We start from the raw sequence: 24380 nt of genomic DNA, 5'->3' as shown, positions 1-24380 counted from the left end.
AGTTGGTTATTGGTGTATAGAAATGCAACAGATTTCTGTGTATTGATTTTGTATCCTGCAACTTTACTGAATTCTAATTTTTTTAATAGAGTCTTTAGAGTTTTCTATACATATTATGTCATCCACAAACAGTGACAATTTTACTGCTTTCTGATTTGGATTTTTATTTTTCCTAATTGCCCTGGCTAGGGCTTCCAATACTACGTTGAATATAAGTGGTGAGTGGCGGCATCCTTGTCTTGTTCCTGATCTTAGACGAAAAGCTTTCAGCTTTTCACCACTGAATATGATGTTAGCTGTGGGCTTGTCATATATGTCCTTTATTATGTTGAGGTATATTCCCTCTATACCCACCTTGTTTTTACCATAAATTGATGCTGAATTTGTCAAATGTGATTTTTTTTGCATCTATTGGATGATCCTATGAGTTTTATCCTTTTTTTTTTTGGTTAATGTGGTGTATCATATTAATTGATTTGCAGATGTTGAACCATTCTTGCATCCTTGGGGTAAATCTGACTCAGTCATGGTGTATGATCCTTTTAATGTATTGTTGAATCCAGTTTGCTAATATTGATATTTTGTGGATTTTCACATCTATATTTATCAGGGATATTGGCCTTTAATTTTCTTTTCTTGGGGCATCCTTGTCTGGTTTTGGTATCAGGGTAATGCTGGCCTTCTAAAATGAGTTTGGAAGTACTCCCTCCACTTATATTTTTTGGAAGAGTTTGAGGATTGGTATTAACTTTGGTATAATTCACCATTGAAGACATCTGGTCCTGGACTTTACTGGAAGGGTTTTGGTTACTGACTCAACATTCTTACTAGTAATTGGTGTGTTCAGATTTTCTATTTCTTCGTGATTCAGTCTTGGTAGTTGTCCAATTAGTTGATGTACGGCGCTCATAGTAGTCTCTTATGATCCTTTGTATTTCTGGGGTATTGGGGTATAACATTTCCCCTTTCAGTTCTGATTTTAAGTCCTCATCTTTTTTTTCCCTTACTGAGTCAAGCAAAAGGTTTGTCAGTTTTATCTTTTTGAAAAGTAGCTCTTGGTTTCATCTTTTCTATTGTCTTTTTAGCCTCTATTCCATTTATTTCCATGATCTTTTTCCTTCTGTCTACTAACTTTGGGCTTTGTTCTTCTTTTTCTAGTTCCTTGAGGTGTAAAGTGAGGTCATTTGTTTGAAATCTTTGTTTCTTGATGGTAGGTATTGCTAAGAACTTTCCTCTTAGAACTACCCTTGCTGCATCCCATAAATTATGGTATGTTGTATTTCCATTTTCATTGTTCTTTTGATTTCTTTGACACATTAGTTGTTCAATAGGATGTTGTTTAATCCTCACATATTTGTGAAATTTTCCTATTTTCTTCTTGTAACTTATGTCTAGTTTCATAACTATAGTTAGAAAGGATGCTTTATATGATTTTAGTCTTCTTAAATTTATTGAGACTCATTTGTGGTGTAACATATGATCTGTCCTGGAGAATATTCCATGGTGCTTGAGAAGAATGTGTATTCTCTTGCTTTGGGTGGAATATTCTATATATGTCTGAGTCCATCTGGTCTAGTGTGTCATTTAAGGCTGATGTTTCCTTATTTTCTGTCTGAATGAGCTACCCATTGGTGAAAGTAGGGTACTAAAGTCTCCTACGAGTAATTGTATTGCTACTTCTCCTTTTAGCTCTTTTACCATTTGCTTTATTTATTCACCCAACATAAGGGTACCTAAATATTTATTTACAAATGTTATATCCTCTTGTTGGACTATCATTATGTAATGCCTCTTTTGTTTGGTAACACTGAATACTATGCTATGGACAAAAAAAGGCATATGCCACTTTTAAGAGAGTAGCACTAAGAACATTTCTAAGTCATGAGCACTAATTGGAGAACAGCTGGTCAGGAAAGTGTAGTCCCAGAGGGACCTGCCTGTGCTCATAGTCTACTGTGCAATCTTGGCCTAATTACCACTTTTCCAGGCCTGGGTTTACCCATCTTTTAAGATTACAGGATTTTCCTCTTTTAAAATTCTATGAAGTACTACTTATTTTACAAACCTAGACTACCTGTGACAGATGGCATACTTAAGGAATTATTTTTAAAAAACCTTTTTTATTATCCCTTTCAAGAAATGCAAGTGGAGCCCTATATACCACATGCTTGAAAGGTTAGTACAAAGACCAGCCCTGTTTGTTTGTGCTGCCACCACAGCTGCAGAGAGGAATGTCAGGCAATTTTGTTTCAGTCATTTTGATGGCTGCAGCAGGGAACATCTTTAGGCCAGCTTTAAAAAACTGAGTTAGGGTAAATAAAACAGGAAACTGTATGCTCTTCATTAAGACTCCATTGGTGTTGCTGAGCTCCTGCTCCCAAAAGGGCCACTAACAGATGAATTTCTTGTATTGCTGAGAACAAGTCTCTCTCGTCTTCCAAATGCTTCATTTACTAAAACATAAATAAATGGTTAAGAAGCTACCAGATCAGAAAACTAAGACCCTATAATATAAAAAGAGACTAAAATGTAGACATGAGCAATGAGGTTCTCTATCTACCCTGTGGTGCAGACTATCTACCCTGTGGTGGAGATTTTGTTTTGAAAAATATATATTTAGCACTTTATAAATGGGTAAGTAACCAGCTCAAAAGTCCAAGATAATGTTCTGAAGTTTTAACTATGTTTTAACTTGGTCCTCCTTTTTTTTAATACTTTCTTTGCCTTGTCCTGGATTTATCAAATCCACCTTGATAACAGATGTCCAAGCCCTTATAACAGTGACTCTATCCTTCCCTTACTGTACTTCTGATTGTTTCCTACCTTCATCTTTCTCTGTATCATGATCAGAATAGAACTTTGTGGATTTAGGACCCCAGTGGAGGGAAGAATCAGTAAGTAATAGAAGGGAACAGAGTGGCCCCTTCAGGAAAGCTGGATTTTCTAGGAAGTAGTTGAAAAAAGGCAGACTTATTCACACTGGGAACTGGGAAGAGGAGGGCCATTCTTTGAGACCACACTATATATCCTTCCAGCTTTCCAATAAAATCTTTCGTTTTTAAAATTCAAATTTTGTCATAAAGATATTTAAAAATTATCTACATTTAAAGTGTGAAGACAAATTTATTTGTGAACATGAACATTTCCAAATTACAATTTTATCTTATCTATTTCCTAAGCAGACTGTACTAGAGGATGAACACTGGATCCATCTTTGTTAGCTCCTTAATGTATTCAAGCCACAGATTCTACTACTTTAGCTCTTATAGAACTCATCCAGAAAAAGCAGGAAATTAAGATTCTTACCTGAAGAGATTGTGCTTATATCCCAGACCCGAAGCCCTTCTTTCTGACCTCCAAAAGCATAAATAAATGGTAAATCAGGGCAACAGGAAGAACAGAAGAGAACTCCCTGAGAAGAGAATACAAAGTCAGTGATTTCAGTCTTTCCAGAAAGCTCTAATCTTGATCCCTACTCCTGTCTACAAGAACCTACGATTGGAATGGTTACTCAAAACCAACTCACCAGAATCTCTTTCAAGGCTCTTGCAAAGGTAGTTCACAGTCAAGTTGGAAGGGCTATCTCTACAATACAAAGCTGGACAAGTTCAGCATGATGGACATTCCGGGAGGACAGTATGCTCTGACCACTCAGGTCTCTCATCTCCATTGTCATTCTAATAGGGACCTCCTAATTAATCTAATCTGCTAAATATTCCCATAATGATGCTGATACCAGATGTCATTATTCAATCATTTAAAATTTTTAACTCTATTACAACATTTGCATCATAGAAAATACAAAAAAGTATAAAAAATCACTCTGAGATAACCAGCTGTTCATGTTTTGGGACAGGGTCTTCTAGATTTAAATATAAGCATTCAAAGACTTAAGTATTTAAATATATGCATGGAATGATGCTATAAAAACTGCTCTGTAACCTGCCTTTCCACAAATATTTATATTTTTATATATACATACATATATACAATTTTAAACAGCTGTGTGCAGTGTTCTATGTCTGCAATTTAAATTTTATAATTTAGTGCCTGGCATACAGTATATGCTCAATAAATATTTGATGAATGAATTATTGAATTCCAGTTACTTCTAAAACTCTTGCTACTATGTAGTAATCAGTGTAGTAAGAACTAGTTATACAAAGAAGTAGGTGATAAACTGACCTCAACCACTATGGTGCCCTATAAAGGTTCAAGAGTTCCTGGGATGGTCCTGATTTTAAGGTTAAAAAATTGTGGAACTTATGGTTACCTGGGGGGAAAGGGGGAGAGGGATAGTTAGGGAATTTGGGTTGACATGTACACAGTGCTATATTTAATATGGATAACCAACAAGAACCTACTGTATAGCACAGGGAACTCTGCTCAGTATTATGTAACAACCTAAATGGGAAAAGAATTTGAAAAAGAACGGATACATGTGTATGTATAACTGAATCACTTTACTGTATACCCGAAACTAACATTGTTAATCAACTGTACTCCAATATAAAATAAAAAGTTAAAAAAAAAAAATGTGGCCATTCCACTTGTGTTCTTGAAACCACCCCCTCATCATCCTTGTTTTTTCCAGCAACTGTAATCATGTGAGTTGGAAAAGGAACCAGCTAGTCATTGATTTCTCCCCAAACTGTCCTAAGTTATAAAACTTCCACAAATTTGACTAAGCCCCAAATTAACCTCCCAACAAATCCATATTCTTTAGTGCAATGATTCCTAGAGAAAGACAAACGACAGATCAGAAACAAAAAAACCAAGATGCCCAGGGATATTCTTACCATTTTCATGTCCCTAGAGTGAACTAGGCTTGGTCTATCTCCTAATATGTCCCAGATCTTCACATACTTGTCCGCTGATGCAGTCACAAGACAGCCCTTGATTTGACTACTTAGATCAAGACCTAGAGGAAGATAAGTTCAGAGACTCTCACTTTGAAATAAATTTACTTCATCATAGGTTAATAGAGACGAAAGAAACAGTATTCTTGCTCACCAGAAATTTCATCATTGTGTGCATTAAGTGTAAAAATTGGCTTATCTGAACGTGCATCCAAATTATATACAAAGCCGTCATCTGTACTGGCCTGGAAAGAGTAAAAGATGGGCAAGGTAATATTACATGACAATAAAATTTAGCAATGGGTAAACAGTATAAATCATTGTGAAAATCAGCTATGTACCTGACTTACCTGAAGAGCTTATTACAAATTAACATGGACATAAAGAATTTACTTGTGGATAAGTCGAGTTGGTTCTTACAAGGACTAGTTTAGCTGACATGTCTATTAGGCAGTTGGATATGAGTATGAAGCTGTGGTAGTGACACAGACTGCAGAGATATGGAAGCACAGAGGCAGAAGGTACATCCATTGAGAACAGAGGGGATACACCCCGGAAGTGTATAATTAAGAGCACTGTGTTGAGGACAGAGACCTGGAGAGCACAGCCACTTACGGTAGAGGCTGAGGAGGAGCTCACAGAAGTAAGAATCAAAGAGGGAGGAGGGAATAACAGTGCTGAAGAAGCCAAGGAAAGAGGGGTTCTGAAGAAAGTGACAATGCTGTCAATATTTTGGCAGAGATTTAATCAGATAAGGACTGAAAGGCAGATTACAGTTCCACTTTGAAGAAAGGAAGAGAAAATTTTGAAGGAATTAAGAGACCTAGTCAAGGACAGGAGACAGAAACTTGAGCCTATATACAGGCCAAGGGCAATAGCCAGGACAGGAAAAAGGGAGGGGAAAAAAGGACAACTGATGCAGTCTTGAAGGTGGAGCTGCAGATGGGCATAAAAACAGAAGAGGGAGATCCCATCCTTTGAGACTGGAGGGAAAGAGGTAAGCCATTTGATTACTTTCCATTTCCCTAAATATTTGTGAATTTAGTACTGATAACCATTTGTTAGCAAATAACCTCAGGAAATATGTGTGCCTGCCTGTGAGAGCCAAAGTACAGTACAACATTCAAATATAACGGGGACTTCACTCCTGGTAACTGTAAGATGAAATCTGGCTTAAGGGAGCTCAGCTGGGAACTGCATGCAACTCCACACAGAGGAGATTAAATGTTCCCACAAGTGCAGGAAACTTATTAAAATTGTTCACGTATTTTAAGAAAGCTGTTTTTTAAAGAATTCCTTTCCTCATTTACAAAGCACTACGTATTTGCTTTAGGACAATTGGGCAATATATGGATGTATCACAATTTCTCTAATTAATCTTCCCTTCTGGATAAAAGCTGGGATTTTATTTTTCCATGGATTGAAATGTCAGTGGCATCTTTGGATCCTACATGGAAAACTGTTATCCTACAGATATTAAGGGTATTTACAAAATGATTGTAAACTTTCTATCTGGGAGATGGTGGTATATTAAGTGCTATATTAGTTAAATAGGCTAGCATTTGCATCACTGGAGCTCCATTTAAGTACTAATATATAAATAAAGGAATTTTTTTTGGACTGCTTTAACCATTAAAAAACATAAAAAGAATATTAGTCATGCTTAGTATTTCAAAGTAATTTTAAAATGATCAACTAATTACAACTAATAAAATGTGACACTTTGGAATGATTGGAAATTAGCAAAATCATTTACATGTTTACTGTCTTTTTGTGGCAAATCCACTGTTCTCTTATTAAAAATATATTTTTGTTTTTAAAGAAAACCCAAACCCAAATACTTCACACTGTTAATACAGAAAAAGCTTTTCAGAGATTCTCTCTACAATGGAAGTAAAGAAAAAAAGTCATTAATAACCTGATAAACGAACAGTGATATGCACACTCTTACCAAAAAATGACAAGGTGAAAAGTGATTCCAAGTCACTCTCTCGATCTGCCCACTGAATCGCCACATTCGATGGCTTTCCTCTGGACTTCGGCAGTCATACAAAGCCACCGACCTGGATGTGTTCAGGCAAAGTTAGGGTTTTAAGGGTTCAATTTTCCTGTATGTTTTAATTTATTTTTAATGAAATGGTAATAAAACAACACCATGAAATCAAGATCCAATTATTTAAAGCCTATTTTAAGTAGAAAAATCAACTCATCTAAAAGTAGAAGAGTTGATTTTTACTAATTGGTGGACTCTGGTCCTGTCACTTGAAGACACTGGTAGCTCTGGATGTCACAGTGGCCTTGACCTCCCCCAGACTGAATCCTCTACTTCCAAGATGAATCCTCTCTATTTCCAAAAGAATGGGACAATTTCTAATTTCCCCTTCCCCAGCAGTGCTCAGAGCCAGGTAACTCACATCTCAGCCACATTTACTCTTTACAAGCAGGCTACTGTGTTGGGGGAACTGATAAATAGACTTTTGCAATTTTTGCATGAATCCCAACTAAAAAATGTAAATATAGGACTCTTCAAAAGGGTAAGGAATCAAAATAAAGACTGCAAGTTGGTTTCTGTTCCTACTAGCTACCTCTCCTACCTTCAGACCCAATCTGTAAAAAGCACACATATGACTGGAAACCCCCCTGTGGTTGACCATAGTGGTCCCAATTCTTCACCTCTCCCTACATCCATGCCTTCTGTCAGTGATCTGACAGTTCCTCCCCTAAAGGCAGAGTTCATTTCCCACTCCATGTGATGTCTATTTTGGCCAAGAGTAAGACAGACGTGTATTAGGTCTGAGCCCAGGTCTTAAGAGGCCTTGGTGTCTCTGCTTGTACTCCTGACCTTGCTATGGCAACACATGTGGGCCAGCCCACTGGTCCCAGGAAGATGTGAAACACGAGGAAGGAGAGCCAGGTCTCCGGGCCCAGCCTGAACAAGCCAAGATTAGCAGAGCTACCAGTTGAATCTAGCCTCGATTAGCTCAACCCTGCAGGTGATAAGAAATAAATGTTCACTGCTTTAAGTCACTGAATTTTGGGATGGCTTATTTCACGGCAATGTCTAACTCATACACCCGCTAAAAAAATCAAAGTAGTTGCTAGTTAGGAACTACATTATAACAGAACCATATTCCCTTGCAGATTGAAAGGATCAAGTTGAAAGCACAAATAAGTAGTCCTACAAATTTAAACACACAGAAGCCTCAGTAATAAATTCTACCTGAGCATCAAGTGACACTTTCTGAATTAGTTCAAGAGGATAAAAACGACAGCAATAATTCCTGAAATGCTTTCTTACTTATCATATGATCCAGAAATCAGAGTCTGTGCTTCAAATGGATGAAACTGGAGAGTCTGGACCTAAAAAGAAGAAACATAAATGAATAGATCAATGTTTGTTTTGGTTTGGTAAAACTGCCTTATACTTGGTGAGACTCAATCTGGCAGTGTTTCTACAGGTTTTTCCCTTTGAAATGTAGTACTATTTAAAGAAATGTAAATGTACTGCATAATCAAAAGGACAAAACATACTTCTGAATAAAGGCTGACACTTAAGAGACACAATGCAGCACTACCCAAATTGTGCTTGGCAGTATACCTATGTCCCTCATGCTAAACTATAATCAGAAGAAAAAATGGGAGCTGTCAAACTTACTGGGCAACTCCACACGTTCCGGAAGTTTCACAATGTACATTAGCACATTAGATCCCTGGGTTCTGTAGTAACATCTGTTAAATTCTTTAACCCCATTTGGTGACTGATACCCCTTCATCCCTTTTTAGGAGCCTCTGTAAAAATGCTGCAAAGTACTAATGTTCCTAGTCACTTCACCTTTCTGCACCCATTTTTGTATCTCTCAGGTGGGTAATTATAACTATCACAAAGGGCTCTGTGAAGGATCCAGTGAGATAGCATGTCAAAGCACTTTGTAATTCACAAAAAGCCATATATAAATGTTTGGGATTATTTGTAGCCAATATAGGTCTCAGATTTTTTAGAATCACCATACCTTGTCTGTATGTACGGCAAGGCTGGCTGCTGGTTTCCCCAAGGACATATCCCACAGAATAACAGTGTTATCAGCTGATGCACTGGCCAGCACATTTCTGAGAAAGGGAGGAAACATATCAGGTAATCTTTTAAAAATCAAGAGGATTACATGTAAGAATTCCATTTACAATACCATCAAAAAGAATAAAATACTTAGGAATAAATTTAACAAAAGTAAGATTTTTAATATACTGAAAACAAAGATTGTTGAAGGAAATTAAAGAGTATCTAAATTAATGGAAGGTCATTTCATGCTCACGGACTGGAAGGCTTAACATTAAGACAGAAATATTGCCAACTACAGACTGATTTATAGATTCAACCACAATCCCAGCTGACCCTTTTGCAGAAAACTGAATGCTGGTTTTAAAAATTGATATGGAAATCCAAGGGACCCAGACTAGTCAAAATAATCTTGAAAAAAGGAGAGCAAGTTGAAAAGTTCACAGTTCCTGATTTCAAAACTGACTGAAAAACAACAGTAATCGTAACAATGTGGTACTGGCATAGGACAGACATACAGAATAGAAAAGTCCAGAATTAAACCCTCAAGTTTATGTTCTTATGTTCACTGGTTTTTGACAAGGGTGCCAAGAGTATTTATGCTTAGTTCAATGGGGAAAAAAACAGTATCTTCAACAAATGACTCAGGGTCAACTGGATATTCTACAGCAAAAAAAATGAAGACAGAGCCCCACCTCACACTATACACAAAAAGGGATTCAAAATAGATCACAGGTCTACTAAACATAACAGCTAAAACTCTAAAGCACTCAAAAAAAAAAAAAAAAACCCAAAATATCCCAGGTATAAATCTTCATGACAATGGGTTAGGCAATAGTCTTAGATATGACACCAAAAGCAAAAACAAAAGAAAGAAACTGGATATCATCAGCATGAAAAACTTCTGTGATGCAAATAAGACTACCAAGAAAGTGAAAAAACAACCCACTGGAGAAAATATTTGTAAATCATATATGTGATAAAGTGCTTGTATCTAGAATACATAAAGAACTCTCAACCAAAAAATAAACAGACAAACCCAATCAGAAGATGGGCAAAGGATCTGAACAGACATTTCTCCAAAGAAGATATACAAATGACCAATGAGCACGTGAAAAGATGCTCAACACCATTAGTCATTAGGGAAATGAAAATCAAAAAAATGGGAGACCACTTCATACAGGATCTCTATAATGAAAAAGAGAGACAAGCGCTAGCAAGATGAAGAGAAACTGGAACCCCCCTACATTGCTGGTGGGAATGTAAATGGTAGAGACACTACCACATGACCTAGCAATTAAACTCTTAGGTATGTATCCAAGAAAATGAAAACATATGTCCATGCAAAAACTTGTTCATGAATGTTCACAGCAGCATTATTCGTAATAGGCAAAAACAAACTAAATGTCCATTAACTGGTGAATGGATACACAAAATGTGGTATATCCATACAAAAGAATATTATTCAGCAATAGAAAATGAGGTACTGATAGACGCTGCAACATGGATGGACCTTGAAAACATTATGCTAAGTGACAGAAGCCAGATACATATGGCCACGTATTATATGATTCCATTTCTAGGAAATGTCCAGAATAGGCAAATCCACAGAGACAGAAAGCATATGAGTAGCTACCAGGGGCTGGAGGGACAGGAGAACGAGGAGTGACTGCTAATGGGTATGGCATGGTTTTGGACTGATGAAAATGTTATGGAATTAGACAGTGGTGATGGCTGCATAACTTTGTGAATATACTGAAAACTACTGAATTATATACTTTAAAAGAGTGGATTTTATGACGTGTACTTGCTAGGTCATATATTATGTTTGTTTGTTTGTTTTTTGCGGTACGCGGGCCTCTCACTGTTGTGGCCTCTCCGGTTGCGGAGCTCAGGCTCTGGACGCGCAGGCTCAGCGGCCATGGCTCACAGGGCCCAGCTGCTCCGCGGCATGTGGGATCTTCCCAGACCGGGGCACGAACCCGTGTTCCCTGCATCGGCAGGCGGACTCTCAACCACTGCGCCACCAGGAGAGCCCTTAGGTCATATATTATGAATTACATCTCAACTGTTTTTTTTTTTTCTTCCTTAAAAAAGAGCATTAAATGCTATTAACAGAAAAAACCCAGTATGTCTACCTCTTAGGGAGCAAGCGCTAATAATGTAGTTCTACAGCGGAACACAGGCTTTAGGGCCCAGAAAACCTGAAATGGAGTCTTGGTGCTGCCACTTGCCTGCCAACGAGAATGAAACAACCAACCTCAAAGAGCTGCTATGCAAGAACCTGGCTGAGTAACTGGGACATAGCAGGCCCTTGATGAATGTTAGCTGCCTCCTAAAAATACAGATACTCCTGAAATTGAAAGCTCATTCTTCAGCATCGAACTTTAACATGGCTCAACACAAAATCAGGCCATTAGTGACAGTAATGTTTTTGTTCAGAAAACCAATATACTGTTGAAATAAAATGCTGATGGACTCATTTTCAGATATTATTTCCTCAATAAATTACTTCCATTATACAAACTACTTTCAGTTTTGTAACTCACATTTCAGTGATATATGCAAGGTCTCTTAGGAGGATCATGTATATTCAGGTCATGCTAGCTTTTTTCTACCATTAAGTCCCACATACAGGTCACAATGTTTTAAGTCCTTAGCATTTTATAAATTAAATATTAATTTAAAGTCCCAGTAACTAGTTTATTTATATTCTATGTCTCCCAACAGCAAAAAGTTAAAATTCCACAGTACATTTTTCATCCCAGTCATTCCAAAAATATCTGAGATTCCTCCCACATTAAAGTTCTTATTGTATGAGGCGAAAAAAACAAAAACAAAACTTCTGAACACTACAGCCGCAAGAAGAGCACTCCAACAAGAGTATGAATTAGCAGAGAACATGCATTTTTTTTTTCCTGGGAGGATTTTACTAGAAACCAAGGGCCCCACCAGTAACAAGGTCAACATGTTATTCCTCACTATAATCCTAAACTCTGTGCACCGGAGTATGGGACATATTTTAAAGCATACTGCACCTTTTCAGTAAAGAAAGGGGAAAGGAGAACGAAGATCTAAAATAAGATAGAGAAAGGAGAGTGAAGGAGCAAAGAAATCTGTGGCACTGAAGTCAAAGAGATGCGAGTACAGATGGGGATGGAAGGGAGTACAGGTGCTGATAAGGGTCTAAATAGAACTAGGGAATTGTGGCTGGGGAAAGGAATTGATGAGTCAGTTGGAATACTGACGAGAGGTTGTTCCATTAGAAAGAACTTTCAGTTGCTCAAAGTAACAGTTGCTATATAAGAATTTATATATAAAATTGGGTTTCTAAAAGCATGGTACACTCATTACTAGATCTCTTATTTATCTCCCCATCTCAGGATTTATCTCCCCTAATCTCAGGATCAGGGCCAATTCAAGCAAAACCCAAACAACTGCCTGTAGCCCGGCAGCAAGAGGTTCATCTGGGGAAGCTTTGAAAATAAAAACAAAAACACCAACAGATTCTTGGGCCCCTGCTCCAGAACAACTGACTCAATCTTGGGGGATTAGAGACTGGGAACTTGTACCTTAAAGGGTTACCCAGAAGTTTCTGATTTGCAGCTATGTTTGGGAAATACTAACCTAAACAACTTTCTCAGGTCCATTTCCCCAAATAGTCGTAACTCTGAAGAGGTCTGAACACAAACAAGATAGGATATCCTTCAGTTAAGCCAGTACTCTGGGATCTTCCTTAGAATGCTCATAATTATAAAGTGTCCAGTGTAATAGAAATGCTTTAAAAAAAAAGTGCCCTGGGTAATCCAGTTTGTTCTTACCCCCCTTAAGTAAGCTGTACTCAACCTAATGCTTACCTCCCTTGCCTTAGCAGCCCCTCAAACCAACTACACTATTAGGAAAATGGCCCCTTTGCAGTAATTGTTGTTTAAGGATAAGTATGAAAAATATGTGGATGACATGCAAAAGAATTAAGGTGAACCCTTACCTTACACAGTATAGAAAAATTAACTCAAAATGGATCAAAGACTTAAACTTAAGAGCTAAAACTATAAAACTTTTAGGGGAAAATCTTCATGACAATGGATTTGGCAATGATTTCTTGGCTATAATACTAAAACCACAGGCAACAAAAGTAAAAATGAACTGTACTACATCAAAATGAAAAACTTCTGTGCATCAAAGGACACTTCAATAGAGCTAAAGGCAACCAATCGAATGGGGGAAAATATTGGCAAATCATAAATCTCATACGAGACTAACATTCAGAATATATAAAGAACTCACACAACTCAACAACAAAAAACCAAACAACCAATTGAAAAATGGACAACAAGACTTAGATAGACATTTCTCCAAAGAATATATAAAAATGGCCAATAAGTACTTGAAAAGATGATCAACAGCACTAATCATTAAGGAAATGCAAATCAAAACTGCAATGAGGGCTTCCCTGGTGGCGCAGTGGTTAAGAATCCGCCTGCCAATGCAGGGGACACGGATTCAAGCCCTAGTCCGGGAAGATCCCACATGCCGCAGAGCAACTAAGCCTGTGCGCCACAACTCCTGAGCCTGCACTCTAGAGCCCACGCGCCACATCTACTGAAGCTCGCACACTCTAGGGCCCATGCTCTGCAACAAGAGAAGCCACCGCAGTGAGAAGCCTGCGCACCACAACGAAGAGTAGCCCCTGCTCGTGGCAACTAGAGAAAGCCCACGCACAGCAACGAAGACCCAACACAGCCAAAACTAATAAATAAATAAAAATAAATAAATAAAATAAATTTATATAAAAAACTGCAATGAGATACTGCATCACACCTGTTTGGATGGCTATTATGAAAACAACAATAACAAAAACAGAAGGTATCAAGTGATGGAGAGGATGTGGAAAAACTGGAACCCTTGTGCACTGCTGGAGGGGAGGTAAATGGTGCAATTGCTGTAGAAAACAGTATGTGGTTCCTCAGAAAGGTAAACATAGAACTACCATTAGATCCAGCAATTCCATTTTTGGCTATATATTCAAAAGAACTGAAAGCAGGGACTCTAACAGATACACATAAACCCACATTATTTATATCTGTGTCAATAACAGCAGCATTATTCACAAAAGCCAAGAGGTGGAAGCAACCCAGGTGTCCATCAACAGATGGATAAACAAAATATGGCATATACGTAAAATGGAATATTATTCAGCCTTAAAAAGGAAATACTGCCACATGCTACAACTTTTGCTAAGTGAAGTAAGCCAGTCACAAGAGGACAAATACTGTATGATTCCACTTATAACAGGGAGACGCAAGAGGGAGGAGATATGGGGATGTATGTACATGTATAGCTGATTCACTTTGTTATAAAGCAGAAACTAACACACCACTGTAAAGCAATTATACTCCAATAAAGATGTTAAAAAAAAAAAAGAGGTACCTGGAGGAGTCAACTCATAGAGACAGAAAGTAGAACGGTAGTTACTAGGGCCTGGGGGGAGCAGGAAATGGGGAGTTACTGTTTAATGGGCATATAGTTTCAGTTCTGGAAGATGAAAAGGTTCTGGAGTTGAATGGTGGATCGTTTTGCACAACAATGTGCAAAAATGTCCAATGAACTGTATACCTAAACGTGGTTAAAATGGTAATGTTACATATATTTTACCAGTTTAAAAAAATATATATATATATATAAAGAACATGTGGATGAGATGTGAAAACTAAATGAAGTGAGAAAAATGTCTTCCCTGAAGAAACAATTCTACTGCACCACTGGCACTGCAGTACATACTGCTTTTTCCCAGTGGTGTTGGAGAGGAGGGCACTTGGTCCCCAAATATGTAATGAGCATCTACTAAGTGAAGAGCTGGCAGGTGATGCTGGGGGGTGCAAGGATACAGACAGCAGAGCTCCTGCCTTCCAGCAGCTTGTACTGCAGGAAAAGAAAATAAAACATGGACACAAAGATGTGAAACTCATAATGTAGAGAGATAAGTGTAGACAGGAGGTAGAATCACTGGTTACCGTCTTTAACAGTCCTGCAAATGGTATTTTTTACCTGATCAGCTTGTTCCAAGAAAGGTCAAGGACAGCATCGGTATGCCCATCTGCTGAGGAATTCTGTAATAATTGTTTAATTACTTTTGGTATTAAAGTACACCCCCAAATAAAATTGGTATATTAATTTGAAAGATTCTTTAAACCTTATTTTGATTTTAAGTAAACTTGCCCAAATATCTAGGGAAAGAAACACCTTTTCCTCCTCTTACTTGAGTGACGTGATAAATGTTCTTTACAGGGAAGAAACTATAGTAGTTCTTAACCTAGGTGCTATAATTCTACAAGTCAATCCTCACCCCACCCATCTCTCCCCCACCAAAAACCTGACAGTTTTCAAAGCTACAGGAATACATGGATATTTAGAATTCAACGTACTCAAGGCTAAATAGAAATATTTTAAAAGTTCAAAAATAGCATTTTAGTGTGAACAGCTACTCTCTATGAAGGAAGATCATAACCTTAAGAGTAATTTGTTTTGTGTAAGGATGGATAACGTGCCAGTGGAGGTTTTATATAATCAGAAGTCAATTTTTCTTTGGATGGGCTTTTCAAAACTAGAAACTAGAGTAACTTCATAATTACCTGTCCTATTTCACCAAAAGTGTCTAACTGAAAAAGTGCATGTTCCCATCCCCCGTCCCCAGCCCCACAAACCTCTCTCTGTTTGTCATCAGAGTTTAAATATCTATTAGCTTGTTTACCTTCTTTCCTTTCTTTTTCTTCTTTTTTGATAGCTTACTTCCAAGTGTAAAGACTGGCTCCAAAGAGTCCACTATATCAAGGTCCCACACTTCAATAACGGGGGTCATGTTTCCCACAGCAATGTAATTTCCTACAGGAGGAGATGATATACTTATGATTTAAAATACAACTCCTAATGAAATACATTACACTTCAGATTAACTGAGTCATGGCTTAGAGTAGTTAGAGTAGTTTCTCTCAAACTTTCGTATGTGTGTACACCACCTGAATGTTGTTAAAATGCAGATTCAGTTTCGGGTCTTGGGTGGGGCCCCAAAACTGCATTTCTAACTGGCTCCTAGGTGATGGCAATGCTGTGCTGCCGTCCTCAGACCACAATTTGAATAACAATTTCAATATCATGAATGTGAACAAGCTTTGCAAACAAGATGTAAGGTATGAGTATTAACAGTTTTTATCCTTGTTAAGAAGTATGCAGGGGCAACTAGTACTGTGCAGCTATGGCCAAAGGGACTAACACGAGAGCCCAATTCTTTCTTCATTTTGGTTTACCTTGATGTTTTCTGAAAAGGGTCATGCACTAAACTCTAGCTGGTAACATCAGACACACCATGCCAGTTTATAGGTTTGGGATTTTAGGAGACCTTCACACAGTTCTGCAGACCCAAAGCTTCCAGGCCCTGTCCTTCTGCCTATAGTGGAGCAGCAACCTCCTTAGCCTGCCCAAAGTCTGGAGACACACAGACCCAAAACAATTAAGTGATTGTGCTTGGAGAACTATATAACTTCATAAAATAACATTAACTTCATAAAACATCAATAATTATGAAAACATTCATACAAAATAGGTAACTTATGTGGCTAGGAAAAACACATACGAGTAGAACCATTGAGCAATCTCAACTTTTCTAATTACCAGTTGAATCATCTGGGCTAGGATCAAAATTCAGCCATTCCACGCTCAAAGGGTATGCAGACAACAGGATATCATGGTGGACATAAAAAGAATCTTCTTCTTGATTATAAACTGAGAAGATTGGGAAAAGAGACTTTATTACATCAGAATAAGAAATCATATCCCACTCAAAAGAAAAGATTCTCCCTTTTAAACCTATGGGAGACACTTGCTTAAAGTGAGACATATTTTATGACATTAAAAACATTCCAAAGTATTTATTGCTAGGCAAAAATTTTTCATGTCAAATATATTCCTAGCACCTGGTGTGCCCCAAAGGGGAACAGGAACACTGAGAGAGAATTGACATCTGCCTGAATACTCCATCTGCATGCTCCCCGGCTAAAATGGTCCTACCTTCTGGTTCACCAATTACAGAAAACAAACGAGGTCTCCGTAAGAAGTACTTCATTATTATTTTATCTTTTAAAGGTCTATCTGGTCATAAGTAAAGAAGAACAAATCAGCACTGGAGAGAAATAACTCATATTTAGAAGTCTAAATGCCTGTCAAAAATTGCTTCTTTAATATTTATTGTTAAAATCAATAAGAAGCCTTTTAAAAATTATATAATGAAACACTGATAAAAATAGAGCCCAAGTAGTCAGAAATTTCCCCCAATATGTTTTTTACTAGAAAGAAGCAATGTTAAGATAAGCTAAGGATTTTTAAAAAATTCTTCAGACCACTGCATCTGGGACAGATCTTGGGATCAGCAGATTCCATGTAATGCTCTATCACATCACGTTATGATAAGAATGTGTTCAAAATGATTAGGTTGTGGCCCTGCAAGAACCTCAACTATGGTCAATGTACTCAGCTTACATTTTAAATAAAAATGATGATGATGCCTTAAAATACTCTTCTTTTAACCATGTCAGATTATTATTCAGATTTGATTTAGAGTGCAATTTTGAAATTATTCTTGAACAGAGATACACTAGGTAATCTGGAGATTCACACCAAATCCAAGTAAAATATATCATTAATGACCTAACCTAGAACAACGTAGGAATACAACTGCTTTACTTCAACTTCTCAGCTCCTGTCTAAGGCTCACAAGATTCAAAGGAATGACTACAGTAAATTCTCAAATAAGAATGCATAAAAATCAACGATGACAAACCGTAATAGTTGCAATTTTTTGAAATTAGAATTGGTGTTTTAAAAATTCCATCATCATGGTTTACACTTGAAATATGTAAATAGTTCAAAGATAATTAGGAGAATAACTTCACATTGACGTATTTGCTATTTAAAGCCTTTTTGACTTTATAAATAGATCACAACGGGCCATGGAATAAAAATGGCCTGATTGATAGGCTTCCTGAGGGCAGTCTTGAAGAAATTCAAGCTAAAAAATGGAGTAAAACATTAAACCCAAGGGTTTTAATTTTCAAACTGTGTTTCCTATAAGAAAAGGTATTAGCCTATTAATCTCTTTAAAGCTTCAAAATTTTAAGACAGATGAACAGAAGAGTGTTGGGGAAGGAGAGTATCTGGGCACGAATGGACCTGTCTGAGGACGTGTGCACACAGGAAGGGGCAAAAAAAAGAAAAAGGGAAAATATGGAGGCAGAATATTCCAGATATCTTAAAAGTCTATTTTAAGAAAATAGTCATTAATGTTTGTTGAATAAATATCAACATTAAGAAATATCTGATTTAAGAATTCCAATAAAAAAGAAAAATTCAAATTATTGCCTACTTCAGATTCAAAGTACAGCTGACCTTGAACAATGCAGAAGTTAGGGATGCTGACCCTCTGCACAGGAGAAAATCCCTGTATAACTTATAGTCCACCCTCTGTATCCCAACCAAACTCGCATCGTGTAGTACTGTAGTATTTACTATTAACAAGAGTCTGCATATAAGTGGATCTATGCAGTTCAACCCCGTGTTGTTCAAGGTTCAACTGTATTCACCTCCGGCTTTAGTGCAAACATTCTCTGCACCGATAAAGGTGACCAAAATGTTTTGGTCTCTGAAGAAAAATGTGGGCCTCTATGCTGAAGTTTTATGAAAAGAATAAAATGTTTTGCAAAAGGGGATCTATTTGAAATAACTCTGAAAAAAAGCAGGATAAATTATATTGAGTGTAATCTTTGCCACATAAAGAAAAAGCAGCCAGAAAGCAAACTGGAGTAAAGGGCCAGGGTAAAAAGTTACCCTACGCTAATGAGATTATATTTTTTTCTTGCATTTTAAAATAGTTTTACTTCCAAGTTTTCTCCATTGAGGGGAAAAAGTTAAAAACTGGCAAAAATGTTTAAACAAAAGATTTTAAAAACCCAGTTAGAACCTTCCAGGTGACCTATTTCCATAAGTAAAGTCAAGTACCAAACTAACACATTGGACTACACATGCCCAGGCACAATAACCAGGAAGTCTGATTTAACTAGGTAACCAACTTAAATGAAATACAGAAGGATCTGGTGCTTAGAAATCCGTAATAGTTACTATGATGGTTATTTTAGTATCACTTAAGTAGAAAACTTTTTAGTAAGGGATGTATCCCACTTACCATGTACCTCTAAATTGCACTGGTCCTGTTCAGCTCTGCCACAAACTATGAGATTGTCATTGGGCTTAATCAAGAAATCTTCACGTTCGTACTGCTCCTAAGTGGAGAAAGAAAAAGTCATTGACTAGAATCAGATATTTGGGAAGGTTTTTCAAACACTTAAGGAGCATAATTAGAAAAGCCATATAGATATTTACCGTATCTTTCAGAGTAACATAAGGATCTTGATCATTACTCCCATAGACTGTAAGACCCAAAAGAGATTCACCAAGAGTTTCAGTATCTGTAAGAATTCATAAAACAAAATGAATAAAACAGTCATTTTGACAAAAGCATTCTTCCTAAGGCATCCCATCTTTAGACTTAGATCCAACCATCTATTTCATAACTAACACTGGATCATCCAAAATTGGGAAAGGAAGTAGTGGATAATAATAAATAGGAGTTTAAAAGCCATTTATATTTGGCCCTGGAATGCACATCTGATAGTCTTGGAATACACAATCTTCCATTAAAAGAATCAAATCAAACCAAGAAACTCCCTTTTAGAAAATGTTAGAACTCTACTCAGATCCTCTAGTTTGCTCCTTGTACTCATTATTCAAAAGTGCTACAGAGAGGTGGCCTCGCAGACCTGGAAATAAATAAGTCCCTAAAACACTGGTATCAACACAATGAAGTAAGGGTTGCTTGGTCAAATAAAATTGAAAAATAATGAGTCTCATAAAGTTAAATAGGTTCCTTTATTGCAAGATGTCTCATAACCACTGATATGCTAACTTGCCTAATGAATCTGAAAGAGAGGATACTACATGCCCTTTTCACCAAACTTACGGCATTCTTTTATGGCATGTCTGTAAAGATGACATAGAGTAGACCCCGAATAACATGAAACTCAGAAGAAGGAAGATACTCTTAATTTTCAAGAGAAGCTACTTTAAGGAGGCAGGGCTAATATGTCTTAAACATCTGACAGGCAGCAGAGAGGGGAATTTCTACTGGATGAGAAAGACAGAGTCAATACTCTGCAGGGTATAGAGAGCATCAGGGAGCAGTGTCTGAATGGCTTTTCTCCAGGCTGGTTAGCTCTTCTTTCTCTGTATTCCCATGGCCTCTGTCCTAGTAGGATGGAAGCCAACCCAGAGGGGCCCATAACCCAGAGTCCAATGGAAAAAACTATCCCCTGCATCTAGTGAAGTACACTGAAAAGCATGAAGGCTTTAGAGCCAGAGAATGTTCAAACCTCAGCTCCATTAATCACCAGCTGCATGATACTGGCAAAGTTATTTCATCTCTGTAAGCCTGTTTTCTCTTCTGTAAAATGGAGGTAATAATTCCTCTCTCATTGCAGGTAAAGAAAAATGAATTACAGATTATCATAACCACTACTTGCAATAAAACATACCATACTAACATTTTTTTGTTTTTTAAATCTTTTTTTTTTTTTTTTTTGCGGTATGCGGGCCTCTCACTGCTGTGGCCTCTCCCGTCACGGAGCACAGGCTCCAGACGCACAGGCTCAGCGGCCATGGCTCACGGGCCCAGCCACTCCGCGGTATGTGGGATCTTCCCGGACCGGGGCACGAACCCACGTGCCCTGCATCGGCAGGTGGACTCTCAACCACTGCGCCACCAGGGAAGCCCCCTGTTTTTTAGATCTTAGAGGGCTGAACTGATTTTTTTAAATCAGTTTAGGAAACATGCTGTCTTCCTTGAGCCCGATTATTTGACTGACATAAAGGACAACAGATTCTCAGAGTAAAGCTTTGGTGGAACACCAGAAGCATGATCTAACGCACTGAGTTTGTGATTAAAAACCAGCAGAAGTGGGTGAATTCTAACCTGGGTCACCTTCCTCATCATATTTATCTAAGGCGTACTCGGCCAGCTCATCATCATCCAGCGTCCTGTCATCCTCTGGGTCACCATCCTCCAGGGGCTCCTGAGGTCGGGCCTGGGTACGGGCACTCTGCATGCCATCTTCTGAAGGATCGCCTGTCTCCTCTTCATCACTGCCACCTTCTTCTCTAGGCCAATGAAAAAATAAAAAGTAAAAAGATCACCCAAAAGGCACCGTTCAATAACAAGACCGCCTTGTCGTCATCTTTTAAGATTTACATTTCATCTGGACTTTACTACAGGCGTCAACATCCCAAAACTTACTGTAATTTTTCCTTTGCTTCAGCAATGAGACGTTTCACTTCTTCTTTACTAAGCTCTACCTATAAAAGACCAAACATTTCATTATGATATATTTAAGGAAATCATTTTAAGCCTTTGAATTTAAAAGAAGTTTACAAACTAACATAAAACATAGCTTCAAAAGACATCAAAAGTCAAATGGAGTTTTCACAGGTCCTTACAAATTAAGATCCTTCTCACCTAAAACTGTTAAAAAAAATCATGTTCGGTCTACCTCTCCAGTCTTTTTCAAAAAAGACAGACTTGTATAAACTGGCTTCTATGAAACCCCATCTCATTTTCTTCCACTTACCCCAACTCCTTGGCCGCTTCTCCCCATTTTTCCTGTGGATATTCCTAAACAAACCACCCTTGCCTTGGTCCTCTGCTCTTTCCCCTGGTATCCCTGCCAAGTATTCACTCATTACGCTGTCACTTCCTTGCAAAGCTCATTCATTCTCAAGACTAAAACCACCATCTCTGAACAGATTACTCCAAACTTTCCCTTCTCTACCCCTGTATACTGTAGTTCCATTTTTCCAATTGCCTATAAGACTCTCCACTTGGACATCCTGTTCAAAACTGAAGTCATTCTCTTCACTTAAAAACTGGCATTCCCTCACCTAATCAACGCTTCAGTACCTTTTAAAAACGCCCGTATCACTGCTAAACTGTAAGCTCCTTGTCACTGTGTTTTCTGCCCATGGTAGATGATAGATGATGAATCAAACAATCATGCAGTTTGTGCTAAAAGACCTTTAATAATGTGGAAATCCTCTTGGGTGATGACATTCTACTGTTAGCTCCAGAAACTAAAGGTTCTTAAGTTTAATCAAAAGATACTTATTTTTCTAATTTCTCTTATTGATTTGAGTTTTCCTTTCTGGGACTTTGTAGAATAAATTCAATCTCTTCTTCCTATAAACTCTTCAAGCAATGGTTCCAAATGTGTCTGCACATTAGAATCACATGGGGGAATCTTTTAACAATTTCAGGCTCTACTCCAGGCTAATTAAATCACAACACTTGGGAGCTGGTATTTTTTAAGCTCCACAAGTGGTTCCAATGTGTAGGCATGTTTGGAAATCACTGTCTTCAAGTATTTGAAAGGCTGTATGTTCCTTTTAAACAACAACTCTTACCTCCTTCAATAATTTTTAATATGAGATGGTTTCCTGTCCCTATTCTACATATACCGCACTGAATGCCTACTGTGAGCCGAACACTGGAGAAACTGGTGAACAAAACAGTCTGTGCCCTGGTGAAATTGGCTCAGTAACATTGAAACAAACACTCCCCCGTCCCTATTTGTTTCATAGCATTTATTCCCACGGACAGAGTATCATATATGCACGTATCAACTCCACAAAGGCAGGGACTTTTCCTGTTTTGTTCATGCCTATCCCAGGACACCGAACAATGCCTAGTACAGAGAAAGCGCTTCGTAAGTATCTGTTGAATAACTTAACTAATCTTCTCCTCTGCTACAGACTCAGCCTCTCACTCCTGTAGGCTTTCCCTTCATGACGTGTCGCGTTTACCTCGCACCCCCACTGCCACATCAACATCTCACTTGGACTACTGCGAGAAATTCCTAATTCAATTCCCAGCCTCACGACACCGTGGTCTCCATACCAGCTTTTCTACACCACAACTTTCATCCAGTTTATTCCTCTGAACGCCGAGCGGAGGAGTGGCAAGTGGAGTTTCACATATGTGCCCCCTCTTCCCCTTATGCCTGGAAACGCACTGGGGTGGTAGGAGACGCCGTGGTGTCGTCAGCAAGGCTCTGGGGGAGCTCCCCTTCCGAGCAACACCCCGTCCCCTTCCAGCCCGTGAGGTCCACGTGTTTGCGAACTGGGGGTGGGGCTGGGCTTGGGGGAAGGGACCGTGAGGAGGCGGGGCCCCCGATCCCAGGCCCAGGAGTCCTAGACCCTCGGAGCCGCAGCCCTAATCACGACAAACAGGCCACAGCGGGCCTCACCCCGTCAGTCCCACCAGCCGTGCCAGGGCCGCGCGTTCCGGGTCCAGGTCCCCAGGTGGGGCTGACTCAGGGTGCTGCAAAGAGGCCGCTACCCCTACCTCGGAGCGACCAGGCCTCACCTTGTCTGGCGTCTCTTTGGCCACGCCGCAGCGGACCCAGGCCACGCACGTCACCTGGCGGCTGCGGTTCATCGTCCTCGGCGCAGCGACGCCTCAAGCTAAAGACTTGGCCCCAACGGGTCTCGAAGCCACGCCGCGCTGGGGTCCACACGCTCCCCAACGGGCTCCAGGAGGTGCCTCGGCAGGGCAGAGGCGCGGGGCGCTGCTTCCTGTGGCGTCGGCGCCCGTTTCTGACGTCAATCGAAGGCGCCTAAACGGGAAAGGGGTGGAGAAAGGGCTGGAAGCTGAAGCAGCTGGGCGAGGAATCTGCTGTGTGGGATGATGTGAATGGGCTCTACAGGACACCTGTGACGGTGTGTGCAGGCTTCGTGGAAGCAATGACTAAATAAGTGAAAATGGAACTGTAGGGATCAGAGGCAAATTTCCACCGACCTTTATTTTGCCTCCATAGCCTAAAAGCTGACAAATGGTAGAGGTTTTAGGTTTATTTTTAAAGCTTTCTCCAAAATGAATTTATCTTTTTTTCTTTTCCTGCCGAGACGCGCGGTTTGCGGGATCTTAGTTCCCCAACCGGGGATCGAACCCGCTCTGGCAGTGAAAGCGCTGAGTCCTAACCCTAGGACCACCAGGGAATTCCCCCGAAATGAATTTATCATTTCAAGGAGATACTTCCGCCCTTTATATTTCATTACATTCTTGGATGTTACTTATATACTAAGTATACAGTAGTGGTTGTAGCTAGCAGTAGCAAACACAAAGTGCTTGATAGCGTTTTAAGTGCCTTATATTAACTTGGTTACTTCTTAACCCTGTGTGGGAGGTCTTGCTCCCATTTTACATATGGGGAAACATTATCTTTCCCAAGGTCACACAGCTAGTAAGTAGCTAGGATATGAACCCAGGCAGTGTGACTCTACATGCTGGCTATAATCTGTCAGGCTTCTCAGCTAAG

The 24380-nt window shown here is 38.9% G+C and overlaps 1 protein-coding gene across 2 annotated transcripts; it reads right to left on the bottom strand.

The window, feature by feature from the left end:
* Positions 1-2100: 2100 nt before the first annotated feature.
* PWP1 (PWP1 homolog, endonuclein) lies at positions 2101-23682 on the bottom strand. Of its 2 annotated transcripts, none has more exons than XM_004269408.3 (15): positions 23429-23682; positions 21308-21366; positions 20987-21171; positions 19342-19427; positions 19145-19241; positions 16582-16692; positions 15665-15795; positions 14962-15023; positions 8870-8966; positions 8158-8219; positions 6811-6922; positions 5014-5104; positions 4800-4921; positions 3307-3412; positions 2101-2453 (listed from the first exon to the last, which is right to left on the bottom strand). In XM_004269408.3, the coding sequence occupies exons 1-15, from the start codon at positions 23498-23500 to the stop codon at positions 2344-2346; spliced, it is 1503 nt and encodes a 500-aa protein (XP_004269456.1). In that variant the 5' UTR covers positions 23501-23682; the 3' UTR covers positions 2101-2343. The 2 variants fall into 2 exon arrangements, with proteins under 2 accessions (XP_004269456.1, XP_033283442.1); XM_033427551.2 differs by having other exon boundaries at positions 20987-21177; positions 23429-23639.
* Between the last annotated feature and the right edge of the window lie 698 nt (positions 23683-24380).

This window comes from Orcinus orca, chromosome 11, assembly GCF_937001465.1.
Source record: "Orcinus orca chromosome 11, mOrcOrc1.1, whole genome shotgun sequence".
NCBI classification, from domain to species: domain Eukaryota; kingdom Metazoa; phylum Chordata; class Mammalia; order Artiodactyla; family Delphinidae; genus Orcinus; species Orcinus orca.
The sequence above is the reverse complement of the archived record's forward strand: the minus strand, read 5'-3'. Positions and strand labels throughout refer to the sequence as shown.